Here is a 24,234-nt window from a genome sequence, read left to right on the forward strand (position 1 = left end):
GGGAGTTTTGGGTCTTACTCTGAGTTAGGTGATGTGGACTCACTTGATGTTCAGAAGGATCGCTTTGGTTGCTTTGTGAAAAATGGACTCGAGCTTTGGGCAGAAATAGAAAGGTCAGAAGCAGATAGATTCTGGGCATATTTTGAAGGTGGAATGAACTGTAGAAGTTGTTGATGGTTTGATTTTAGGTTGTGATTGAGAGTGAAGTCAGGGATGTTCCCAGGGATTTTGGCCAGAACAACTGGAAAAATGGAGTTGCCATTTACTGAGATGAGGATGATTGGCTAGGGACATTGTTGGGATCAGGATGGCATTGTATGTTGAATTTTCAGTGTGTTAGTGTTGAAAGCCTTATTGAACACATAAGGGGAAATGTGGACTTGGCAGTTGGATGCATGAGTCTAGCATTCAGAGAAGAGGGCAGAAGAGGATATATTTGAAGCCATAGGGCTGCATGAGATCGAGAGAATGAGTAGACAAAGAGGATTAAACCAAATCTGGGACCTTCCAGTGTTGAAGAGGTTTGGGAAAAAAGAAGCTGGCCATGGAAGCTAGGGAGAGGCTAGTGGCCAGAAGGAACAGCAGATGATAGCATTGTCTTAGAGACCAAGTGAGGGAAAGGCTTTGAGGACACAGTGATCTCCTCATTAGAATTCTGCACACCAAGGCTTGAACTTTTGATTTAACAATGTCAAGATCACTATAGACCTCTACAGAAGAGTTTTCTTGTCAGAGTGACAGACAAAAGTATGCGAAATATTGTTATTACTGTATCCTAAGAGTATTTCTAAAATACAGTTTTACCTTTTGATAAAAAGTCATTTTAGTGAATGAATTTGGGTTCTAATTTATTTTTCCTTTTTTCATTTCCTTTGTAGCTATGATACTTGGGTCCATAGTAATGATGTTGATGCAGAAATTGAAGATCCACCAATTCCAGAAAAGCCATGGAAGGTGAAAGATCCTTTTTTTTTTTTTAAAGTTTATTCTTATATAACTTAATAGTTTTTCTGGCTCTTTTCCACAACAGTGTTGCAAGGAGATACAGAATGAGGATCTTCCTTTCTTGTCATCCTATTAAGCTACCCATGACCATGAAGAACTCATTATCTAGGTCTTAGCAGAAATATTTGCAGTGGTCTAGTTACATTGTGGTTTGAGGTAGTTGAGAGAGGTGCAGGAGGAGTGCAGTTGAACATTGTTGATATCATTAAGGAGGGCTGGAAGCCATGATGAAACAGACTGATTTTATCAGTCATTTCCATTACAATGCTAAGAGTCCATGCATCAACTCTTTTATTTTTCCACTTTATGTGGAAATAATTCTAAAGTTGTGAGAACAATATAAAATAAAGTGCAACTTTATACTCTTCTTCCAGATTTCCCAGTTATTTCAGGATATTAATTCTTGAAACAGTATTAATACCTGATCTAGAGCCCATATTCGATTTGCACCAATTGTCCCAATGATGTAGTAAGTTTATACTAAGTCTCTTCCCTGATCTAAGATTCAATTAAGGATCACACACTGCATTTAGTTGTCAGACCTCTTTAGTCTACTTTAATGTAGAACTTTCGGCCTTTCTTTTTTTCCTATAATTCTGGCTTTTTTGATATGTGTGGGCTAAATTTGTTTGTAATGTCTTTGAATTTGAGTTTGTGTGGATATTTCCTCATTCTTGTATTTAAGCTATGCATATTTTTGCTGTAAAACTACTTAAGTAATTTTGAGTAATTACTCTTTAGTGCCTCACATCAGGAGGCATATATTTCGATTTTTCTCATTGTGGCTGATTGTTTTTAAGGTGCTGTCTGCCCGGTTTCCCCATTATAGCATTACCATTTTTTTCTCTCTCTTTTTTAAAGATCTTATTTATTTATTCACTCATTCATTCATGAGAGACAGAGAGAGAGAGGCAGACACACAGGCAGAAACAGAGGGAGAAGCAGGCACCATGCAGGGAGCCCAATGCAGGACTCGATCCCGGGTCTCCAGGATCATGCCCTGGGCCGAAGGCAGACGCCCAATCGCTGAGCCACCCAGGTGTCCCCCATTTTTCTCTTTGGAATAAAAATACCTTACACAGAAATACTTTGAAATTATATGAATATCCTTTTCTTCATTAAATTTGTATCCCAAAGTTTGCTTACCCATTAATAATTCCTGCCTGGCTGAATTAGATATTACTGGTGGTTTCCTCATTCTATCCATTCCATCTGTGCTTGTAATTGGCACTTTGCAGTGGGAATGAGTTTCCTTTCTCCCTCTACATTTGCCTGTAGTATCAGTGTGCACTGTGCAGTGATATGATTACCATTCTTCATTCTGATGAATTGTCCAAATTTTGGCTGGTGGGAACTCCTTTAAGCTGCTTTCTATGACCTTTTGGTATTATTTGATTCATTTTTGCATACTTTCTATTTCTGGGACAAAAAGATGTTCCAAACTCTTTTTGTAATTCCATATCCCAGTCCTGGAATCAGTATTTCTGCAGGGAGTTCTGGTTCTTGCCATGAGCAGTGGTAATTAAACAGAGTTTCTATTGACTGCTCTATGTAGTATACTGAGCACTTAAATTGAATCAGCATATTAGATGTGAGACCTGATTCACCCTATTTCGAGTTGTGTGACCTTCAGAAAGACTTAGCTTTCAAGTTTCAGATTTTATTTTATTTTTTTAAAGATTTATTTATTTATTTATGAGAGAGAGAGAGAGAGGCAGAGGGAGAAGCAGGCTCCATGCCGGGAGCCCGATGTGGGACTCGATCCCGGGACTCCAGGATCGCGCCCTGGGCCAAAGGAAGGCGCCAAACCGCTGAAGTTTCAGATTTTATATGAGGATAATGGAATTAACAAAATTAGACTTCTTTGAAACCTTTTTATTTGGAAATATTTTCAAACCAAATTGCAAGAATAAGAATAGTAGACAGCATACCTATACCTTTTATCCAGATTTGCCTATTGTTTACCTTTTGCCCCCATTTTGATTTATCACTTCTATTCTGTTTTTATTTTTTAATTTTAATTTTTAAAAGATTTTATTTATTTATTCATGAGAGACATAGAGAGACACAGAGACATAAAGGGAGAAACAGGCTCCCCGCAGGGAGCCTGGTGTGGTACTCGATCCCAGGACCCTGGGTTCACAACCTGAGCCAAAGGCAGATGCTCAACCACTGAGCCACCCAGGTTCCCCTGTGTTTTTTTATACATACATTTTTTTTTATTCTTAACCTTTTGAGATAAAGATGCATATATATCGCGGGCCTTTATTCTAAAACAGAAGTTTGTGTTTCCTAAGAATAAGGGATTCTCACTCATAAGCACTTTGCAGTTATCAACTTCAATAAAATTTAACATTGACACAATACACTAATCTACTGTCTGTATTCTAATTTTGCTACTTGACCCAATAATGTTTTTTGTAGCATTTTTTTCTGTTACAGAAAACTGTTGAGTATCAGTTATTTCATTCAAATCTCCTCTCGTTTCCTTTAATCTGAAATATTACTCCTGTGCTCTCCTGCCTTTTTTGACATTTTTGAATTTGAAAGGAATATTTCTCATTTGGAATTTGTGATCATTTTTCATAGTTAAATCAGATTATGCATTCTAGTCAGAATATTGCGTAAGTGATGTGTCCTTTTCAGAGCCTTATATTAGGAGGCATGCTGTGTCCATCTGCTCCTTGTTGGTGATACTAATCACCCAATTAAGGTGTGCTCTGTTGGCTCCACTGTATAATTCCTTTTTTCCTCCCCTTGGAATCCATCAATCAATCAGTCAATTAATTAATTAAAGATTTTGTTTATTTATGAGAGACACACAGAGATAGAGAGGCAGAGACACAGGCAGAGGGAGAAGCAGGCTCCCTGCAGGGGAGTCTGACACAGGACTCGATCCTGGGACTCCAGGATCACACCCTGGGCCGAGGGCAGGTGCTAAACCGCTGAGCCACCTAGGGATCTCCTCTCCACTTGGAATTTATAAGCAATCTGTAAGAGATTCTTTTAGGCCATACAGAAAGATCTCCTGCTTCTCATCAGAATCCTCCATCCGTTGCCCAGATTTAGCATTCACTTGAATTCTTGCCTGAACCAATCTTTTCTTTGATGATTGCAGTGATAATTTTCCATTCCAGTCTTCTATCCACATTTACCAGTTGGCTTTCAGAGCTATATAAGCAAGAGTCCTTCCTTTCCCCTCATTTACTTTTTTTTTCATCTGTTACCAATTTGAGTTTATGGAATTCTAGTTTTTCAGTGGTCAGTAACTTAATAAACTTTTTGGTGCTGAAATTGTTTCATATTTGTCCACAGAGGAAGGATTGTCTAGTCCCAAATTCAGGTGTACTCCCTTTGAGAAATTCTGTTGGGTAATTGGAATATGTATAGGCTAGGTTTGTGGTTTCAATATCTATATCTACATCTGTATCTGTACAACATTCAGAGAACCCATCATTTTAAAAATTCTTCCTCAGAAACATTAACAAAAAAGCAAGAGAAGTTGTCATGTAAAGGGCTTAGAAGACTCCTGAATCCGACTCTAACTTCTCCACTCCCCAACCGTGACTATTCCTGAAAAGTCTCTTTGGAGCACGTGTGTACTTGATGGGGCGAGGTGATAGGTCTGATGATAGGTCTGTGTAAATATCCTTTCCCATCATTCCTTAGAATTTTGCTGAATGCGTAGACATAGAGACATTCTTCGTGCCTAGAGCAACGAGTAGGCGTGTTACTTTGAATGACCTATTGCTGTTGAATGTTTTTATCAGTGGTTTTCATCAAGATAAAGATGACATATGATTGGTGAAAAAAGCCAAATGGAGAAAAGAGAAATCCTGCATGACACCGCTTTTATATGGAATCTTTAAGGAAAAAAAAAAAGCCCTAGAAACATAGTAGAGAAATGCTTGCCAGCGAGGAAGGACTAAGGGAAGTAAGCAGTTGGTAAAAGGGCACCAGTTTACAGTTGGAGACCTAATGTGAAGACCTAATGTGAAACATGGTGACTATAGTTGATGACACTGTATTGTGTAATTGGAATTTGCAAAGAGAATAGAACTTAAATGTTCTCACACATAAAAAAGTATGTAAGGTGATGGATGTGCTAATTAACTTTCTCAGTGTGTATGCATATCAAATCACCATGACGTATACCTTGAATATCTTACAATTTTATTTTTCTGTTATAGATAAAGCTGAAATAAAAACGACATGATTATCAAATTTAAGGATCTTAGTTATTAAAACCTCAATTTTTGCAAATCCAGTGATGCTTTCTTACTATATACAGTAACATGGAATAACAGTTAGAAATGGTTAAGTTGCCATTTACAGGTCTTTCATAGTCTCATGGTTTTTTTGTTTTTGTTTTTAAGATTTTATTTATTTATTTGAAAGAGAGCATGTGAGAGCAAGTGGTAGGTGGGCGGAAGGGAGAATCGACTCTGCACTGAGTATGGAGCCTGATGCAGGGCTTGATCCCAGGACTCCAAGATCATGACCTGAACCAGAACCAGGATGCTGAAGCTCAGCCAGCTGAGCCACCCAGGCTCCCCTACAGTGTCATGTTTTTAACTTCTACATAATTGAGGCTTTGAGCTGAGAATAAGAAATCAAGCTTCTTTTATCTTGAATACTGTAAAAACTATAATGATTTATTATTTATATAGATACACATGTTTGTGCTTTTAGGTTCATGCGAAGTGGATTTTGGACACTGATGTTTTCAATGAATGGATGAATGAGGAGGATTATGAGGTAGACGAGAACAGGAAGCCTGTGAGCTTTCGTCAGCGAATTTCAACAAAGAATGAAGAGGTATTTGGTTTGGCATCATTTTTTTTTCCACTTGGGGTTTCTTCTTTCTAGGACTCACTATTGTCAGATCCTTATTAATAAACTCTGATATACAGTCCAAGATCCATCACCCATCAGGTATATAGAAAAGTTACCAAATGGCCATACAGCTGTCTCAAGAGCTGGCATTCCCAAAGAAGGGGCTTGACAGTCTCAAAGGGTCATTGAGATTTAATGTGGCACATGCAGTGTTGCAGCGGTGCAGCTGATTTTGTTTTGTAGGTCTGAGTTTTCATTTTGTGAATTAAATAATATCAATTTAATTATTGGTTTTTCAATGGAAAGCTGATTTTGTCTTATTTTTTAATAGTCTTGTCACTGTACACGTAAAATGTAGGCCTCAAAAGTTTCAGAAGTACAGTTCAGCTCCTTTTTAAAGTGGGATGACGTGGTATTTATTATTCTAATTCTTTTTTTTTTTTAATTTTTATTTATTTATTTATGATAGAGAGAGAGAGAGGCAGAGACATAGGCAGAGGGAGAAGCAGGCTCCATGCATCGGGAGCCCGATGTGGGATTCGATCCCGGGTCTCCAGGATCGCGCCCTGGGCCAAAGGCAGGCGCCAAACCGCTGTGCCACCCAGAGATCCCTACTCTTTAATTCTTTAAGAAGCCCAGCCACCAAAACTTTTTACCATGGTTCTTGAGAAGCCACAACTTGAGAGGTAGGTGTGTCACCCAGAATCTGAGAAGAAGGCTTAGATGTGTTGGTGTCAGCTGGTGACTGCTTAGGTAAGGTTCTCATTCCTTTTCAGTGGGGACACATTAAGTTTTTGCTTTTTCTTTTGTACTGTAGTTCTTTGAAAAATTTTTGAGACAGAAATAGTTTTAACTGTTCACTTAGAATGTACCATCCTTTCATATCTGTTTTCTGCCCTGAGACTTCCTTACTAAAATTTTGTCATACAATGTGTATTTTTTATTTTTAAGAAAAATATTTTAAAACTGAATCTTTTTCATATCCTTTCATTTTTATTTAATTTGTCCTTATTTGCTGTCGAGTTTGACTTCCAATTTTATTTTTTATTCAGCCCCTCCCTCCCCACCATTATGCTTACATATTTGTTTTCCCTGAATGCGTTTCCAACCAAGTCTTTTTTGTCATTAGGAATATTCTGATTTCTACATCACATTATTAAACAGGCCTGTCCATATCCATCTCTGTTCAGATTGAGATGGTTTATGTAGTAATTTATTCACTTATTTTTAGCGTGATTGTATAAAAATGCATTTAATATCTCTTTTTAAAAGTTTAATTTCAGACTTAGTATAGAGTGTATGCAGTTTAGGTTTTCTTTAAAACTTCTTGTTATAGGCCAGTAAGATGACTCAGATTTCTAATTTGTTGCTACCAAGCTTCTGAAAGGATACAGCATTGTAAGGAGTATGAGGGTACCAGAGATGATATATGTTTAATTAATATTTTAATCTCTGAATTTTTTTTTGGCACCTTAGGTACTATACTTTGGATCATCTTAGGTGTTAATTCTTTCTTGTCTATTTTGTTAAATCCATAATTATGATTTATAGGTTGACTTCTATATTTCGTTGTGTATCCTGCAACTGCTGAACTCATTGGCTCTGATAATTTTTTGGTAGATTCCTTAGAGTTATGTATATCTAAGATCATGCCATTTGCAAATAGGGATTTATACTTCTGTTAGATTGACTTTTATTTTTAAAAGATTTTATTTATTAATGAGACACAGGCAGAGAGAGAGGCAAAGAGAGACAAGCAGGCTCCATGCAGGGAGCCTGACATGGGACTCGATCCTGGGTTTCCAAGATCACGCCCTGGGCTAAAGGCAGGCGTCAAACCGCTGAGCCACCCAGGCATCCCTAGATTGACTAATAATAAATTGTAATAAATTTTTTTAAGTTTTATTTATTTATTTGGGGGGAGCACAAAACCAGCAGGAGGGAGAAGCCAACTTCCCATTGAGCAGGGAGCCCAATGCAGGGCTCAGTCCCAAGACCCTGGTATCATCACCTGAGCTGAAGGCAGACACTTGGGCGCCCCTATCAATTGCAAGCTTATTTAGCATCTTTTGTGTCATAAAGTTTTCTCCTATTCTTTTTACTGATATGTCAAGAGTATTTTCTGATACGCTTTCACAAGATCATTCAGCCATTGTTTGTATTTCTTTATTTTAATAGCATATGTTTCATATTTTCCAGTAGTTGTTAAAAGTGCTTTTCCCATCTGGAAACAAGGTGAACAGGAACAAGTTTTAGTTGTGCAGGATTTGGGCATGTCTGTTTTGTAGCATAGTTTGAATACTAGTGGGATAATTCTGATATTTCCATTGGTGGTACATCACGTGGAAAGTTGGAGAGTCTTGACTGTTGGTGGTCCAGGATGCTTAATGATGTTCCTTTCATTTGCTCTGAGTAGTATTGGTATTATCTTTGTGAATTTCACCTTTGGACAAGGTTTTGTAGAAACTGAAGAGTCAGAAAAGCTGGCTGATATTTATTTCCATTTATTTATTCCTAGCCAGTCAGAAGTCCAGAGAGAAGAGATAGGAAAGCATCAGCTAATGCTCGAAAGAGGAAACATTCACCTTCCCCTCCACCTCCTACACCCACAGAATCCCGGAAGAAGAGTGGAAAGAAAGGGTAAGAACTGCAGAATGATTCAGAGGCATTAAAACAAACTACACACAGCATTCCAGATTTTCAGATTTATCGTGGAAGTTTGCTCAAGGGAAGTTGTCTTACTTTGATTTGGTAGATGTCTTTGCACTGGTAGCTTGTCTTGTCAGATGTTATCTGATGGCTATCTTATGTTGTGTTCATGCTTAGGCACCTTGCATACAATCTTTTTATTTATTTATTTATTTATTTATTTTTTTTTTTTAGCCTTTTTTTTTTTTTTTTTTTTAATTTTTATTTATTTATGATAGTCACAGAGAGAGAGAGAGAGGCAGAGACACAGGCAGAGGGAGAAGCAGGCTCCATGCACCGGGAGCCTGACGTGGGATTCGATCCCGGGTCTCCAGGATCGCGCCCTGGGCCAAAGGCAGGCGCCAAACCGCTGCGCCACCCAGGGATCCCTTTATTTATTTTTTTGCATACAATCTTTTTAAATTGATATGTATAGTGAGATAATCACAATAAGTCTTAACATCCAACATCACACGTAGTTATACATTTTTTTTGTTACAAGAACTTTTAAGATCTACTTTCTTAGCAACTTTCACATGCACAGTACCATCTTAACTGTAGACACCATGCTGTATATTACACTCCTAGGGTTTATTTATTTTATAACTGGAAGTTTATACTCTTTACCAACTTTCCCATTCTCCCCCACTCCCTACCTTTGGCAACCACTAGTGTGTTCCCTCTATTGATGAATTTGTGTTCTTTTGTTTTGTTTTTTAGATTCCCTATATAGGAGAGGTCATAATGTATTTTTTTTCTCTGAGTTATTCCACTTAGCAAAATGGTCTCAAGGTGTATCCCATGTTGTCCCAAGTAGCAGAATTTCCTTCTTTTTATTTATTTATGTATTTATTCATTCATTCATGAGAGAGGCAGAGACATAGGCAGAGGGAGAAGCAGGCTCTCTGCAGGAGCCCAGTGTGGGACTTGATCCCAGACCCTGGGATCATGCCCTGAGTCAAAGGCAGACAGACGCTCACGTGCTGAGCCACACAGGCATTCCTACCATGTACAGAATCTTAAAACTGAAGGTATCTTTGAAGTATCATAATCATCTTTATCTTAGGAAACAGAGGTTGACGTTCAGGATAGGGAGGTGATTTTTCCAAGGTCACACAGATTTTTGCTTAGAGTCAAGATTCAAAGCTGGACTCTGAGCTTCCCATTACTGTATCCTTTTGGCTAGATTCCACCACCTTTACCAAGGCCTGAGGGTGGATTATTTGGCTCTCCATCTTTCTTTTCTTCTTCCCCTACTCTTTCCTTTTTCTTCATCTCCTTTATAATGTGGCCATCTGATGTTATATTTATAAAGGAACCCTGAATACAGTCTTTTTTATATCTAATTGTATATTGAGCAATGTGGCTTAGTAAGGAATTTAGGAAATTATATTTGTCATTGTTAATGTTTCTGTCTCTGATTTTTACCACCTCTCCCATTTGTGATCAGAATGACTCCTAGAAGGAAAGGAACCTATGCCTCTTCCATGTTGAGCACCGTGCCTTGTTCATGGCATCCCATTTGTGCTTTAGTAAATCTTGCTTGAATGGGGATTTTGGTTTCTATTGAATAAGTGGTTGTGGGGATCGAGTGAGGCTTTAAACCCCACATGCAGTGTCTGGCTTGAAGTACATATTTAGTAAATTGTAGGTAATATTCAACATTCATTATTGTATATTAAGTAGATAATTTCTGGCTTGTCTAGCTCAAAAATTTTTTTAAATTTAATTTCACAGAAGTTAAGTTTAGTCTTAGAAGATGACAGATGCAAAATTTATTCTTTTCATGTGACTGGAAATTTATTAAAGTTTTGGCTTGTTATCCTCTCCATTAGCTTCCTTTTATTGACTTTTTTTAATATTTTATTTTATTTTTTAAGGTTTATTTATTTATTCATGATAGACATAGAGAGAGAGGCAGAGACACAGGCAGAGGGAGAAGCAGGCTCCATGCTGGGAGCCCGATGTGGGACTCGATCCCGGGACCCCAGGATCGCGCCCTGGGCCAAAGGCAGGTGCCAAACCGCTGAGCCATCCAGGGATCCCTGACCTTTTTTTTTTTTTTTTTCTATAGCCAAATTAGTGTTTTTATGCCCAGGACATGCCTTGAATCATGTTATTTTTTGAAGGGTAGGGTTATCTATAACATTGTTAACCATGTATAGAAGCTGTTAGAGAAGTTAAAAAAAAAAACTCTTAGTTTTATAAATAATATTAATGAGCCTGTCATAGTCATAAAAGGATGTTGTTATTTTGTCAAGTCACACAGGAATTATGATATTTAAGAAAAACCTATAAGAATATATTTTTCCTTAATGATTACTGAGAGTGGCCTCATTTTTTAATAAGAGCCTCTAATCTGAATCTAATGGTTGATGTGCAGAGATTTCAGAGCTTCCTGACAATCCTTGAAGAAAAGCATACAACTTTTCCAGGTGTTCTGGGCCTGAAATTGATGCACCCTTTTTCCCACTTACGGGCTAAGATGCAGTGCCAGGGCACTAGTGGTCTTCAAACTAAGATGTGATGTCCAGGAGGCTCACAGTGATGGCATTGAGCTTCTGCTCTGAGTATAAAACCCACCAAATTGAGTTTCCCAAAATAGATGTATGGGTGTCCTTGAATTGAATACATCTGTTTTCTAATGAGCAGGCATTCCAGTTTCGTGTTTCCTTTAATGAAAAGACACTGACATCTGTTTTCCTAATGTTTGCTTTATTTGAGCTTTCCTGCATTTTTTTCTTCCGTTTTTATTTTATCTCCCTAACACCTTTAGGTTCATGGGCTTTTGAAAAATTGTCATGCAATTTTTATTAAAAATTAAAAAAATATTTTTACCTGTATACTTGATTCTAACATATGCCAGTATGTGGTCTATCATAGAAGAGTACTCTGCTCACTCTCTCAGCACTATAAGGACTCAGGCTGGCCCACCGTGTATTTGTATTTCTGTCAGCTGTTTTCTCTACTCTTCACTTGTGATGTGTTCTGGGTTCCTGACTGTTCCTTCCCAGAACAGGTTATCTCTTTTATTATGCCTTAATGCCTGCACTCAGTATCCTGAAACATTGCTTACTTTTTGGTGAGTTGTTACAGTTCCCAAAGTTTAGTTTAACTATCACCTTCAATATTGATTAACTCTTGTTTTTTTGGTACTCTTATTTATTTCTCTGTATTGGTACACATCATGTTATATGAGGTATATGATAATTTCTGTCCTGGTATCGCCTGTAATTTATTCCTCAATTAGAGAATCATATCATTTCATTCTTGTTTGAACCCTAATCTGCTTTCTGGAATGTGTTAGTTTTGAATGTAAACTAAAGAAAGAGCAATGGCAATTTTTACACACACTCAAAAAATTATTACCATCCTAAATGATTTTACTTTGCAGTTCTTGATATTTGGATGATATAAAGAGCCAGGAAAATACAGTTCTCCATATTTTTGAGAAAATCTCTTATGTGATTGTTGATGTTAGATAAAATATCTGCCATATTTTCATAGCAGATGTTATTTTATTACACTGATTTAAGTCCCCTTTAGGATACTGTCTGCAGTTTGGGTAGTAGGATTTCTGGGCCCATTTCTTACTCCCAATAACCTTTATTTTTTCCTTCTGGCTGGTTAGATGTAATTTGGAAATGTACCTAATTTGTTTGATTTCTCTTTGTCTCTTAAAGCAGTTCTGAGCATAGATCTAACAATGAGGGTAAAGCCTTTGAAATTGTCTGCTGTGAGCAGCTGTAGTCAGTCTTATTTATACATTTATATGCCTTGTATGTTTTTAGTCAAGCTAGTCTCTATGGGAAGCGCAGAAGTCAAAAAGAGGAAGATGAGCAAGAAGATCTTACCAAGGACATGGAAGACCCAACACCGGTACCCAACATAGAGGAAGTGGTGCTTCCAAAAAATGGTTTGTATTCTTCTACCTAGAGTATGAGAGTATTAGATATGATTTAATCATTCTTAGCAATGCCATGGGGATGAATCATTTCTTGCTCTGTGCCCCCAGTTTCCAATGTTCATGATTAAAATATTTACAAAATTACCTCTTTCTCAATCTTTTGGTATACTTTTGTTACTTATTGAGGAAAAACACCGAACAAAAAGTTTTCTAATAGGATGCCTGGCTGGGTCAGTCGGTAGGGCAGGCCACTCTTGATCTCAGGGTTGTGATTCAAGTCCCACACTGGGCATGGAGCCTACTCAAAAAAGAAAGAAAGAAAAAATTTAAAAATTTTTCTAAATTTACCAATGCTTTAAAATAAATGGTTTTAAATCCCAATAGAATCAATCAATATACAGATGAAAAGGTGACATACTTATCTATGTACATTTTAACTCTTTAAATCCATTATTGACAGAAGGATGTGTTAGACCCTTTTAAGTATAGTTACGAATTTATTGTTTCTCTTGATTCCTGTGCATTTCTTTTGAAACTCTGCTATTTAAGGGCATACACACTTAGGGTCATGTCTTCTTGATGAATCGACTCTTGTGTGTCTTTCTTTATGTGCCACAGAAGTGCTTGTTTTGAAGGCCAGGTTCACTGATGATAATAAAGCCTTTCACACCATATCCTTTTTTTTTATTTCTATTTTTTTTTCTATTAGTCCTCGCTATACTCGACTTCAGCAGAGCAGTTTTGTAAATTACACACACTTTGTTCTTACACGTTAGATTTCCAACTTACATCTCTCTTGCATTTTGTTACTTTAACTTTGATTATGTAAAGCATGTAAATTTTTTAAAAAAGATTTTATTTATTCATTGAGAGACACAGGCAGTGGCAGAAGCACACTTCCCGCTGGGCAGGGAGCCTGATGTGGGACTTGATCTCAGGACCCCAGATCACGACCTGAGCCAAAGGCAAAGCTCAACCACTGAGCCACCCAGTTGTCCTAAGCGTGTTGATTTTAAATAGCATATTGTTGAGCCTTGGTGTCTGTCATCTCTGCCATGCAAAATCCCCATTTTCTGTTTTTAATTGGAGTATGTGGGCCATTGAAATGTAACAATTATTGATGTGGTTGGGCTTAAGTCTGCCATTATGATATATTTTTTCTATTTGTCCCTCTCTTATTTCCTCCCTTCTTTTGCTTTAATCCACTACTTTAATGTTCTGTTCTGGCTTCTCTGCTTTTATTTTATTTTATTTTATTTTATTTTTTTAAAGATTTATTTATTCATTCATTCAGAGAGAGCGAAGAGAGAGGCAGAGACACAGACAGAGGGAGAAGCAGGCTCCATGCAGGAAGCCCGATGTGGGACTCGATCCCGGGTCTCCAGGATCACACCCCAGGCTGCAGGCGGCGCTAAACCGCTGCGCCACCGGGGTTGCCCTCTGGTTTTATTTTAGAACTTATGTGGCAGCTTTTTAAATATAGCGTAGTTTTTTTTTTTAAGATTCATTTATTTATTCATGATAGACATATATATATATATAGAGAGAGAGAGAGAGGCAGAGACACAGGAGGAGGGAGAAGCAGGCTCCATGCCGGGAGCCTGACGCGGGACTCAATCCCGGGACTCCAGGATCGCGCCCTGGGCCAAAGGCAGGCGCTAAACCGCTGAGCCACCCAGGGATCCCCTATATAGCATAGTTCTAATTGAGATATTCTTCATGTAGCATAAAATTGACCAGTTAAAGTGTATTTTAATCACTCCAGGGTTTTGTTTAGTGTGTTCATTATGTTATACAATACATACAATCATCACCTCTTATTTCTAAAATATTTCCATCCCCCTGAAAAGAAACCCCATATTTACTGGGGGTTAGCCCAGAATGTCCCCTTCTCCCATATCCCAACAATTACTATTCTCTTTTCTTTTCCTTTATTTTAGATTTTATTTATTTATTCATGAGAGACACAGAGAGAGGCTGAGACATAGGCAGACGGAGATCCGACCTCCTGCCGAGCATTGAGCCTGATGCATGACTTAATCCCATGCCCTGGGTCAAAGGCAGACGCTCAACCACTGAGCCATCCAGGCATCCCTATTCTGTTTTCTGTTATGTAGATTTTCATATTCTCTATTTGATTTCTATTAGTTTTTTCCTTAGTTGTTGCTGTAGAGATTACAATATTTATCTTCTGTTGTTTCTTTTTCTTTTTAAAGATTTATTTATTTATTTGAGAGAGAGCTAGTGAGTGGGAGTGAGCATGTCGGGGGAGGGGCAGAGGGAGAGAATCTCCAGCAGACTCCATGGTAAGTGTGGAGCCTGATTCAGGGCTTGATCTCAAGACCCTGAGATCGTGATCTGAGCCAAAATCAAGAGTTGGATGCTTAAACAACTGATCCACCCAGATACCTTTGTTTGTTTGTTTTTAAGATTTTATTTTTAAGTAATTTCTATATACAATGTGAGGCTTTAACTTAGAACCCCAGGATCAAGAATCACATGCTTTACCAACTTAGCCAGCCAGGCACCCCTAAATTTATGCATGTATGTATGTATGTAATCTCTATACACAAAGGTATGGGACTCAGACTCACAACCCTGAGATCAAGAGTCACATGCTTTTCTGACTGAGTCACCCAGGTGCCTCCCAAATATTGGGGGGTGGTGGTAGTCATAAGTAACTAAGCTAAAGGGATCCCTGGGTGGCGTAGCGGTTTAGCGCCTGCCTTTGGCCCAGGGCGCGATCCTGGAGACCCGGGATCGAATCCCACATTAGGCTCCTGGTGCATGGAGCCTGCTTCTCCCTCTGCCTGTGTTTCTGCCTCTCTCTCTCTTTCTCTCTTTCTCTGATGACTATCATAAATAAATAAAAAAAAAATTAAAAAAAAATTTGTTAAAAAAAAGTAACTAAGCTAAAGCTACAATAATGAATATAGTATGATTTGGATACAGGAATGGCTGAATTCATCAGAGGAATAGAATTTTTGGTTCGTCTGTAGATCCATATTTGTTTATAAATTTAATTGATTGTGATTTTGGCAGTTCTGATTTGTGGAGAGCAGACCAAACTATTCCATACATACTTCTGGAAAAGTTTAGTACTTTTCTTTGTATCATAAGTAAGAATTTAAGCTTCAGGTAGACTAAAATGCCAAATTAAAAAAAAAGTAAAAGTAAACTTCCAAATATTCACTTTAAGGAAGTGTTAGCCTTGTGGAAAATATTCATTGGTCACTTAACAGAATTAGAGCCCTAAATTTGTATAAAGATTTTTATACCTTATAAAAGGCAAAGTATTATGTACTGGTAATTTTGTCAAATTTCAGGGCCAATAAATCTGTGAAAAGATGCTCGATCTCATTTAACCAACGATTTCTTGATTATTAAAGGAACATTTTTCATCCTTTAGATTTTCAAAACTTAAAAAGTAATTGGTACCCAGAGTATGTTTGGGTTTTGATGTTTTGAGAAAGTGAGTACTCTCAATTGCTGTTGGTGGGAATATAAACTGATGAAGCCACTTAACACAATTTGGCTGTATCTGTTCAGTTTTAAAATGTGTTCATCCAGTAACATTTTTAATTTCAGAGCCTGTTTTAAGTAATTACATGCATAAAGTTGAACAGAAGAGAATGTCGAGGGATCCCTGGGATCCCTGGGTGGAGCAGCGGTTTGGCGCCTGCCTTTGGCTCAGGGCGCGATCCTGGAGACCTGGGATCGAATCCCACGTCGGGCTCCCTGTGCATGGAGCCTGCTTCTCCCTCTGCCTATGTCTCTGCATCTCTCTCTCTCTCTCTCTCTGACTATTATAAATAAATAAAATAATTTATAAAAAAAAAAGAGAATGTCGATTAGGTTACAGTAGAAGATTGCAAATAAACTCCAGTTACCATTAATACAGAGCTTGTTACATCATGATCCATCCATGGACACAGTGGATTTACTAAAAATGAAAGAGATATAATTTAATTAAAAATATTTAACATGGAAAGGTCATACAGGCACACTGTTGAATGAAAAAAGTAGAATGTTAAGGAAGAAGCACAGTATGTAATGTTTCTGTAAGATTTAGGGTTTTAAAGTCTACATAGATGTATAAAAGGTATTTTTCCTTAGTTTATCAAAAATGGGAATCAACAAATGCACAGAAAATGTAATAAAAAATTGGAGGGAAGGGATTGAAAGGTTCTTTCAGGTTTTGCTCTCTATATTTTTGTATTTTCATTTGTCATGAAAAAATATTGGAGCTTAGGAAATTAATTACAAAATGCAGTCTGTTACAGTAAGTATTAATATTTCTCTGTTGGGCCTGGAGTTTTTCATGAAGGTGAACATTGAATGACAAATTTGCTGTGAGACTTAGGTAGTTTTTAATCCTCTTTTATTCTTTTTTCTTCTTTTAAAAAAGTGGAACTTTCCTCCAAAACATGATTCTTTTTTTTTTTCTTTCTAGTGAACCCAAAGAAGGACAGTGAAAATACACCTGTTAAAGGAGGAACTGTAGCAGATCTAGGTAAAAACCAAAATAGTCTATACACTTCTGTGTTTTTCTCTCTCAAAGATTCAGCTCCTCTGAAAATTCTTTCTGAGAAATGTCGCTGCACTTGCTATCCTGGAAAGGACATTGACCATGGCTCCCTTAGCATCACTGTCATTTGTTTTTTTTGCTGCCATATCAGGAAATTTAATTTCCTGTGATTCATTTTTTCCATTTTTACTGATTTGATTTTGCATCTTCAGAACAAAAGTCTATTGAGTATTAAATCCTTTATTTTCTAAATTATTTCTTCTAGCTTTCTAAATAGTGTAAAATGAGAATCACATTATCCATTCACAGTATTTGCAAATTACAGAGTACATTTTCATAAGGAAGGCATTGGATGTGCTTTAGGGTAGAAAAGAGTGGAGTCAGTTGTTCTGGTTTAAAAAAATAGAGGTAGTTTTAAACATCTTTGTTCTTGAGTTATATATGGATCTCAATTTCTTTCTTATAAAAATCAAAGCAGGGGCTCCTTGGTGGCTCAGTAGGTTAAGCGGCTGCCTTTGGCTCAGGTCATAATCCCAGGGTTCTGTGTCCGGCTCCCTGCTCAGCGGGTAGCCTGCTTCTCTCTCTCCTTCTGCCCCTCTTCACCGCTCTTGCTGTCTACCTCACTTGCTCTCTCTCAAATAAAATCTTTAATAAGAAAAAAAAAATCAAAGGAGAACCTCACGTTTTCAGTATATACTAAAATTTTGACTTCAGGGAAATTTTACACCTGAAAAGGATATTCAGGATTTCCTGATGTGGAAAATGAGACTTTAATTTCTCTATCTCCTCACTAAGTGAATTCTGTATTTCAAACAAATTGGATTCTTGCCCTCCCCAAATCCCCCCACAACACACACAAAAGTTTGTTTATTTTTGAGAGAGCATGCAAGCACAGGAGCTAGGGGAAGGGCAGAGGGAGAGAGAATCTTCAAGTAGACTCCCTGCTGATTGCGGAGCCAACTCAGGGCTGGATCCCAGGACCCAGATCATTGACCTGAGTGAAAATCAAGAATCAGCCGCTAAACTGACTGAGCTTTCCTAGCCGCCCCTTTTTCAGAAATTCTTGATGACAGCTTTGAGTAGGTAGTTCGGAGAGTTTTTCTACTTCATTTCACTGCATCCTCCCTTTTTCTGGCTTTAAGCCTGTCACTGAATATCAGTAGATGATTCCATTTTTTATTATGTCAAAAGTAGAAATAGAAAATTGTCTTGATGACAATTTATGTAAAGGTGGTGTTAGGTCAACAAAATAAAGAAAAAGAAATGTCAAAACATTATTCCTCTTTTAATCGTCTTTAACATTAATCGTAGAATATTAATAATTTCCATTTTCTATAAATTTTTATATTGCCTATTCCACAACTGATACTTATTCACTGAATCAAAGGTCTGGAAAACAAAACCAGCTGTATGCAGGCTTTTTTATTTTTGATAATGTTACCAGGTAAATGCTTGTTAAGACTTGATTATCTTCACAGGGACAAGTTTTTAAGCAGTTTGTATTTTTTGAGTAGATATCCTGAAAAATCAATCTGTAGTTTTAAGGGAGTAGATAATTATTCTTTTAGAAGTGGAGATAGCAATGATTTTGTAATAGACTTTATCAAAGGAGTCAAATGGATAGAGGTGTCAGTTGGGTCAAGATTTTTAATTCTGGGAATAAGAGATCTTCCCTTTGTATTTGTGAATGGTTTGAGGTCTAAATAAATAGTAAGGGTCCTGTTGCTGAAGATTGTGCTCATCACAGCTGGAGAGCTAGAGCCTGTGGAATATGAAACTGTTGTCCTGGCCTCCCCTCCAAGGACCAGCACGCTCTCCATGTATCACTGAAGCATCTGGCTTTGTACATTAGGTGTAACCTGAACCATGGTGGGAGGTGACTGATCCATCAACTAGAAATTGTTTTAACTGGTCCATATTCTGCCATATTCTGTCACCTAGCTCTACACATACTCAGTCCTTTTCTGTTTTGTTCTGTTTTGAAATATCCAAAAGGTCAAGATCCAGCGGCTGAGGTGAGCATGTGATTGTCCACATCTGGAAGGAGGAAGAGAATGTGTATAGTTACCATTTAGGAATCAGTAACCAGGATATCTGTCCCTTCTACTTCAGTATTATTAGAAGTCTATTTCCATTGGGTACAGGACTATCTTAGGGACAGAAATCTGTCAAACTTAATTTAAATGGTATATAGTTTGATCAGAGAGAGATCATTAGGTTGTGTTCCCACCATATAGGAAGAAACTGGTTATTGTGTGGTTAAACAAGATCCAGAGGACACAAAGTTCATTTTTGACAATCTTGTTCATCCCTTCCTAGAATAAAAGTAGTTGCTCTGTAGAGCCAGATGACCATAATTTATTTACCACACAGGGAATCCTGTATTCCTGCTAGCAGATGTTTGTCTCACTTCCAAATCAAGCAACAGTATCCATTTCTGTTTTGCATGAGTACCTGCCAGGTATTCTGCATATGTTTGCTTTTCACTGTAAAACCATGTTAGCCCCATGTCATTGATGAGGAAGTGGAGTCTTGAGGGATTCAGTAATGTTTCCAAGCATAGAGCTGTTAAGTGACAGAGCATAGACTCAGGTCCAAGTCTGTCTACCTTTCGTGCCAATGCTTTGACTGCACTCTGCTTTTGTGCTGTGCTCATTTCTTCCAGACTTTGTTCATGCTCATAATGACCTTTGAGATTTGTGAAGGGGTCAGGTCCATTCCCACTTGAGGCCCTTTTACCACGCTGCATCCTCTATGGGAAATGCTTGCTTTGTCTTTTCCTTACATTTTAGGTAAAATGTTAAGCTTTTCAGACAGGCTTCCCTCGTTACGTACTTGGAAGGGTTCACCCACCCAGCCCCTCTCTAAAATATATTGATTTGTTTTCTTCTGATACCATCTGATATCTTTTTGTGTGTTTTCTCTTCCATCTCCTGCCACTCCTAACTGGAATGTAGACTCCATGAAGACAGGGCCCTATTCTTGTTCTTTATTGTGTCCTTAGCATTTGGACTGTGACTGGCACGTAGTAGAGGCACTCTGTAAAATACATTTGAAAGTTTGGGGGCTGCCTGTTCATGTATTATCATCTTTGTGTATTCCCTAAAGTAGAGGTTGGCATTCTTAACTCAGTAAAGGGCCAGGTAGTGAAGATTTTAGACAGGGCCCAAGGTCTCTGTCACAGTTAATCAACTTTGCCATTATAATACAAACATAGCCTTCATTCGTATTTAAACAGTAGACACACTGGCACTTTAACTTTTCATTATGGAAATCAGCTGCCTGGATTATTTTATAGTTGGGTTTACTCCTTTCCTTTTCTTTTGCCAGACCAGCATTTAGGTCCCGGAGTCCGCTATCCTTAGAAGACATTAACACTCTTACCAGGACTTTGTCTGCAGTGATTGATTTTCATGTCTTTTCTTTACTCCTCATTTCCTTCATTCATTTCCTCTGAGATCCAAAATGTCATTACTTTGTTTCATCAAACCTCAGGAGACAAGAGCCCTAATCAAGTCCCTTACCTTTTATTAGCAAGATCATGACTAAGATAATAGCCCCAGCAGTAATTAATTATAAATTCCCTGTTCTTGGAAATTTTTAATTATTAATGCTTTGAAGTTCTCAGTTTTTTGCTTCTGTGTACAATTCCAATTTACTGAATTACTAGAGGTGGATCTGTTTTAATAATGCTCTATTTCTTTCCTTTTGTCTGTTTGTAACAATTACTTAAAATTTTTAAAATTACCTTGAAGTTTTCAAGTAATACAAAGAGTGTTTACCTGTTTTTTAAATAAATTGTATATTTTGATTTTACAGATGAGCAGGATGAAGAAACAGTCACAACAGGAGGAAAGGTAACAATTTAGTTAGGGTCTGTTGCAGAAGTAGCTGTCTAGGGGTCCTATGTATGGAGCAGAAGCACTGATTGGAGTTGTCCTTAGAAATGTTCACTTTTGGGACTCCTGGCTCAGCAGTTAAGCATTGGCCTTTGGCTCAGGGTGTGATCCTAGAGTCCTGATATCAAGTCCCACATTGGGCTCGGCTACCTGTGTGGAGCCTGCTTCTCCCTATACCTGTGTCTCTGCCTCTCTCTGTCTCTCTCTGTGTCTCTCTCATGAATAAATAAATAAAATCCTTTAAAAAAAATGTTCACTTTTGAGGTCCTTCTGATTTTTTTTTTTTTTTAAAAACACACCACTGATTAAGTCTTTCTTGATTCCTAAAATTTTGTCGAAAAGAAGTTTCTGTCTTCTTATGTAGTGTTCCTCTTATGCTCTAGTTTCTGGTTCTCTTATAACCCTGGTTGCAAAGTGTAGTAATCAGTTGACTACAGTGTTCGAAGTGTCCTCTGACAGGACAGATGAGCAGGTTGCCTTGGCTTTCTCATTTCCATTTCTCTGAGTGCATCTTCAGCACATAGCCAGTACCACCTTTGAGCATATTGTCAACTTTTTTTGAACCCTTAAAATCAGCTGCTTTCTGTTTCATCAGTCCTATGGTAGAGACATAGCAATAATTATGCTGTTGAAAGATGTTGGATTTAAGGCAGGATTTTCCTTTCCTTTTTAGTAAATGGCCCATTGTTCATTCAAACTCATATATGACTGTTATTAAGTGTAACCCCTAATCCTTAAAATAGCAATCTCCTTGAAATAACTTCCTTACTTTGTTGAAAATGGATAATTCTTTTTCATTGAGTCAGAGAAATCCCCCAAATTGACTGACTGACTTTCTTTCTTTCTCTCTCTCTCTCTCTCTCTCTTTCTAAGATTTATTTATTTATTCATTCAGAGAGAGCGAGAGAGAGGCAGAGACACAGGCAGAGGGAGAAGCAGGCTTCATGCAGGAAGCCTGATGTGGGACTCAATCCCGGGTCTCCAGGATCACACCCCGGGCTGCAGGCGGTGCCAAACCACTGCGCCACCGGGGCTGCCCCTTGTTTCTTTTTTTAATACATTCAAGGAATGAACCTATTTATGATAGAATTTCCCTAAAACTTTCAAGAAACTCGTCTATATAAGGTTCTTTAACTGAATTGCTCTATTTATTCTTTTTTTAAAGATACATATATTAAGATTTGTTTATTTTAGAGAGCGTGCATGCCTGTGCTTGTGCAAGTAGAGGGAGGAAAAGAGGAGGAGAATCTTAAAAGCAGATTCCTCACTGAGCTCGGAGTCATCCCACGACCCATGAGATCATGACCTGAGCTGAAACCAAGAGTCAGGCACTAACCAACTGAGCCACTCAGGTGCCCTAAAGATTCTATTTTTAAGTAAGCTCGACACCCAACATGGGGCTCAAACTCACAACGCCGAGATCGCACGCTCCACCAGCTGAGCCAGCCAGGCAACTATATGATTTTTTTCTTTAAAACCAGACTTCTTTATTAAAGAGCTACTTAAGAACCATTAACAACTGTTATATTTGTAAAAAAATGTCATCATTTAGTGTAAATACTATTGTGTGATAATAAAACCAAATAAAAAGCCAAAAAAATTGACCTGTAGAAGATTTTTTTTTTTTTATGCCAGGAGGGTAAACCCTATCTTGTAGAGGGTATCTTGAAACCAAGGCCAAGTCTATTATATAACTGAAACCTAAACTGGTTAGAAGTAGTTACTCTGACTGCTAGTCCCAGGATGTCATCCTATGCATGCCCTCACTCAGATAATTAAATAATAAGTTATTGGCTTAATAATTGCAGTGCTAGTTTCTTCCTGGTTATAAAGGAACTTTTTTTGCGTTCTAATTGAGTTTCTGACATCTGTACCTCAAAAATGCATTAACGCATGAGCATATTCTTTTACTAGCTCCCCTGTTTTGGGAAATAACATTTCTCACCCTTGTCCTCAGAATTGTTTCAACATCATTTAAGTAACAACGAGAGTTTCCTTGGGGATTTCATACATTATATTTTTTTCGATATTCATTAATCTTAAGGAAATTAATTGTCCTAAGTTTCTAGGCAGTAACACTAGATCCTCACTTCAAATACTGTAACACAAGACATTTACGATGAATTAACTTAAAGATAGAAATTAAACCATGGAACCAGTATAAAAGAGTACGATTCAAAATTTAGTTCTTTTTTTTTAGATTTTTAAAAATTTTATTTATTCATGAGAGAGCGAGAGAGAGACAGAGACACAGGCAGAAGGAGAAGCAGGCTCCATGCAGGGAGCCCGATGTGGGACTCAATCCCAGGACTCCAGGATCAGGCTCTGGGCTGAAGGCAGGTGTTAAACTGCTGAGCCACCCAAGGATCCCCAAAATTTGGTTCTTAATAGAAAAGAATTTCATAAGAATACAAACAGTAAAACACTATAGATGAAAGGTTGATAGATACAATGATATAACTGTAGAAAATTGGAAAAAATTTGTCAAAAAATTATTTCCTCTGGTATTCTTGATAAAAATGTGTGATCAAAAGTTAATTATGATGAATGAGTAAGATAAATAGAGATTGTTAGATATTGCACAAGTCGTTTGGTCTGGAATTTTGAAACATTTGAAGGTCATAAAGTAGCCTCTTTCAAAGGAAGGCAAGAAACTAAAAAGATGTGAGTATCATATAATGTGTGGATTCTTTGATCAGGTTCTGGTTTAGGGAGGAAAATGTATAAAGGGCATTTCTGTGTTAATTGGATCTATTTGAATATAAACTATATATTACATAATGCTCTTATTTAAAAGTATTTACTGGGAAAAAAAGTATTTACTGGTAGCATAAGAACTATTTTTAGGTTTTGACCCAAAGCAGTGATTTTTAAATTATTTTATTAGCCAGGCCAGGTTTTTAGGTGGAATCATTTGTAAAACCTCCAATGAATCTGATAAAAATCAGAACTTTCAGCAGTGAAAGTGATTGAAGGTCCTCAAACTGGGCTTTATGGAGTTACGCTTTGTTTAGAACCTCCCAGCTCTGTGCAGCATTTACTTCTCCATTAAAGAGGTGATAATAACTGTTATTGTGAGGAATGAAAGAGGTACGGTGCATATGGCCACTAGCAGATAGTTACTGATCAGTCTTTGGTAGGGGAAAGCTTATGCCTTATTAGTGTCTTAAGTCACCTCCTTTTTTTTTTTTTTAAAGATTTTATTTATTTATTCAGGATAGACCGGGTTGCGGGGGGAAGGGGAGCAGAGACACAGGCAGAGGGAGAAGCAGACTCCATGCAGGGAGCCTGATGTGGGACTTGATCCCAGGTCTCCAGGATCACACCCCGGGCCGAAGACGGTGCTAAACCTCTGGGCCACCGGGGCTGCC

The 24,234-nt window shown here is 37.7% G+C and overlaps 1 protein-coding gene across 6 annotated transcripts in view; it reads left to right on the forward strand.

Annotated features, from left to right (window-relative positions):
- SMARCC1 (SWI/SNF related, matrix associated, actin dependent regulator of chromatin subfamily c member 1) overlaps positions 1-24,234 on the forward strand; it is a 172,170-nt gene that overhangs the window by 57,544 nt on the left and 90,392 nt on the right. For all 6 annotated transcript variants that reach the window (XM_035703279.2, XM_049098009.1, XM_049098010.1 and 3 more), the window contains 6 exons: positions 879-954; positions 5,698-5,823; positions 8,360-8,481; positions 12,321-12,445; positions 16,890-16,949; positions 20,784-20,821. In XM_035703279.2, the coding sequence (XP_035559172.1) occupies positions 879-954; positions 5,698-5,823; positions 8,360-8,481; positions 12,321-12,445; positions 16,890-16,949; positions 20,784-20,821 (547 nt within the window). The remainder of the gene's footprint in view (positions 1-878; positions 955-5,697; positions 5,824-8,359; positions 8,482-12,320; positions 12,446-16,889; positions 16,950-20,783; positions 20,822-24,234) is intronic.

This window comes from Canis lupus, chromosome 20 (assembly GCF_003254725.2).
Source record: "Canis lupus dingo isolate Sandy chromosome 20, ASM325472v2, whole genome shotgun sequence".
Classification (NCBI taxonomy): Eukaryota; Metazoa; Chordata; class Mammalia; order Carnivora; family Canidae; genus Canis; species Canis lupus.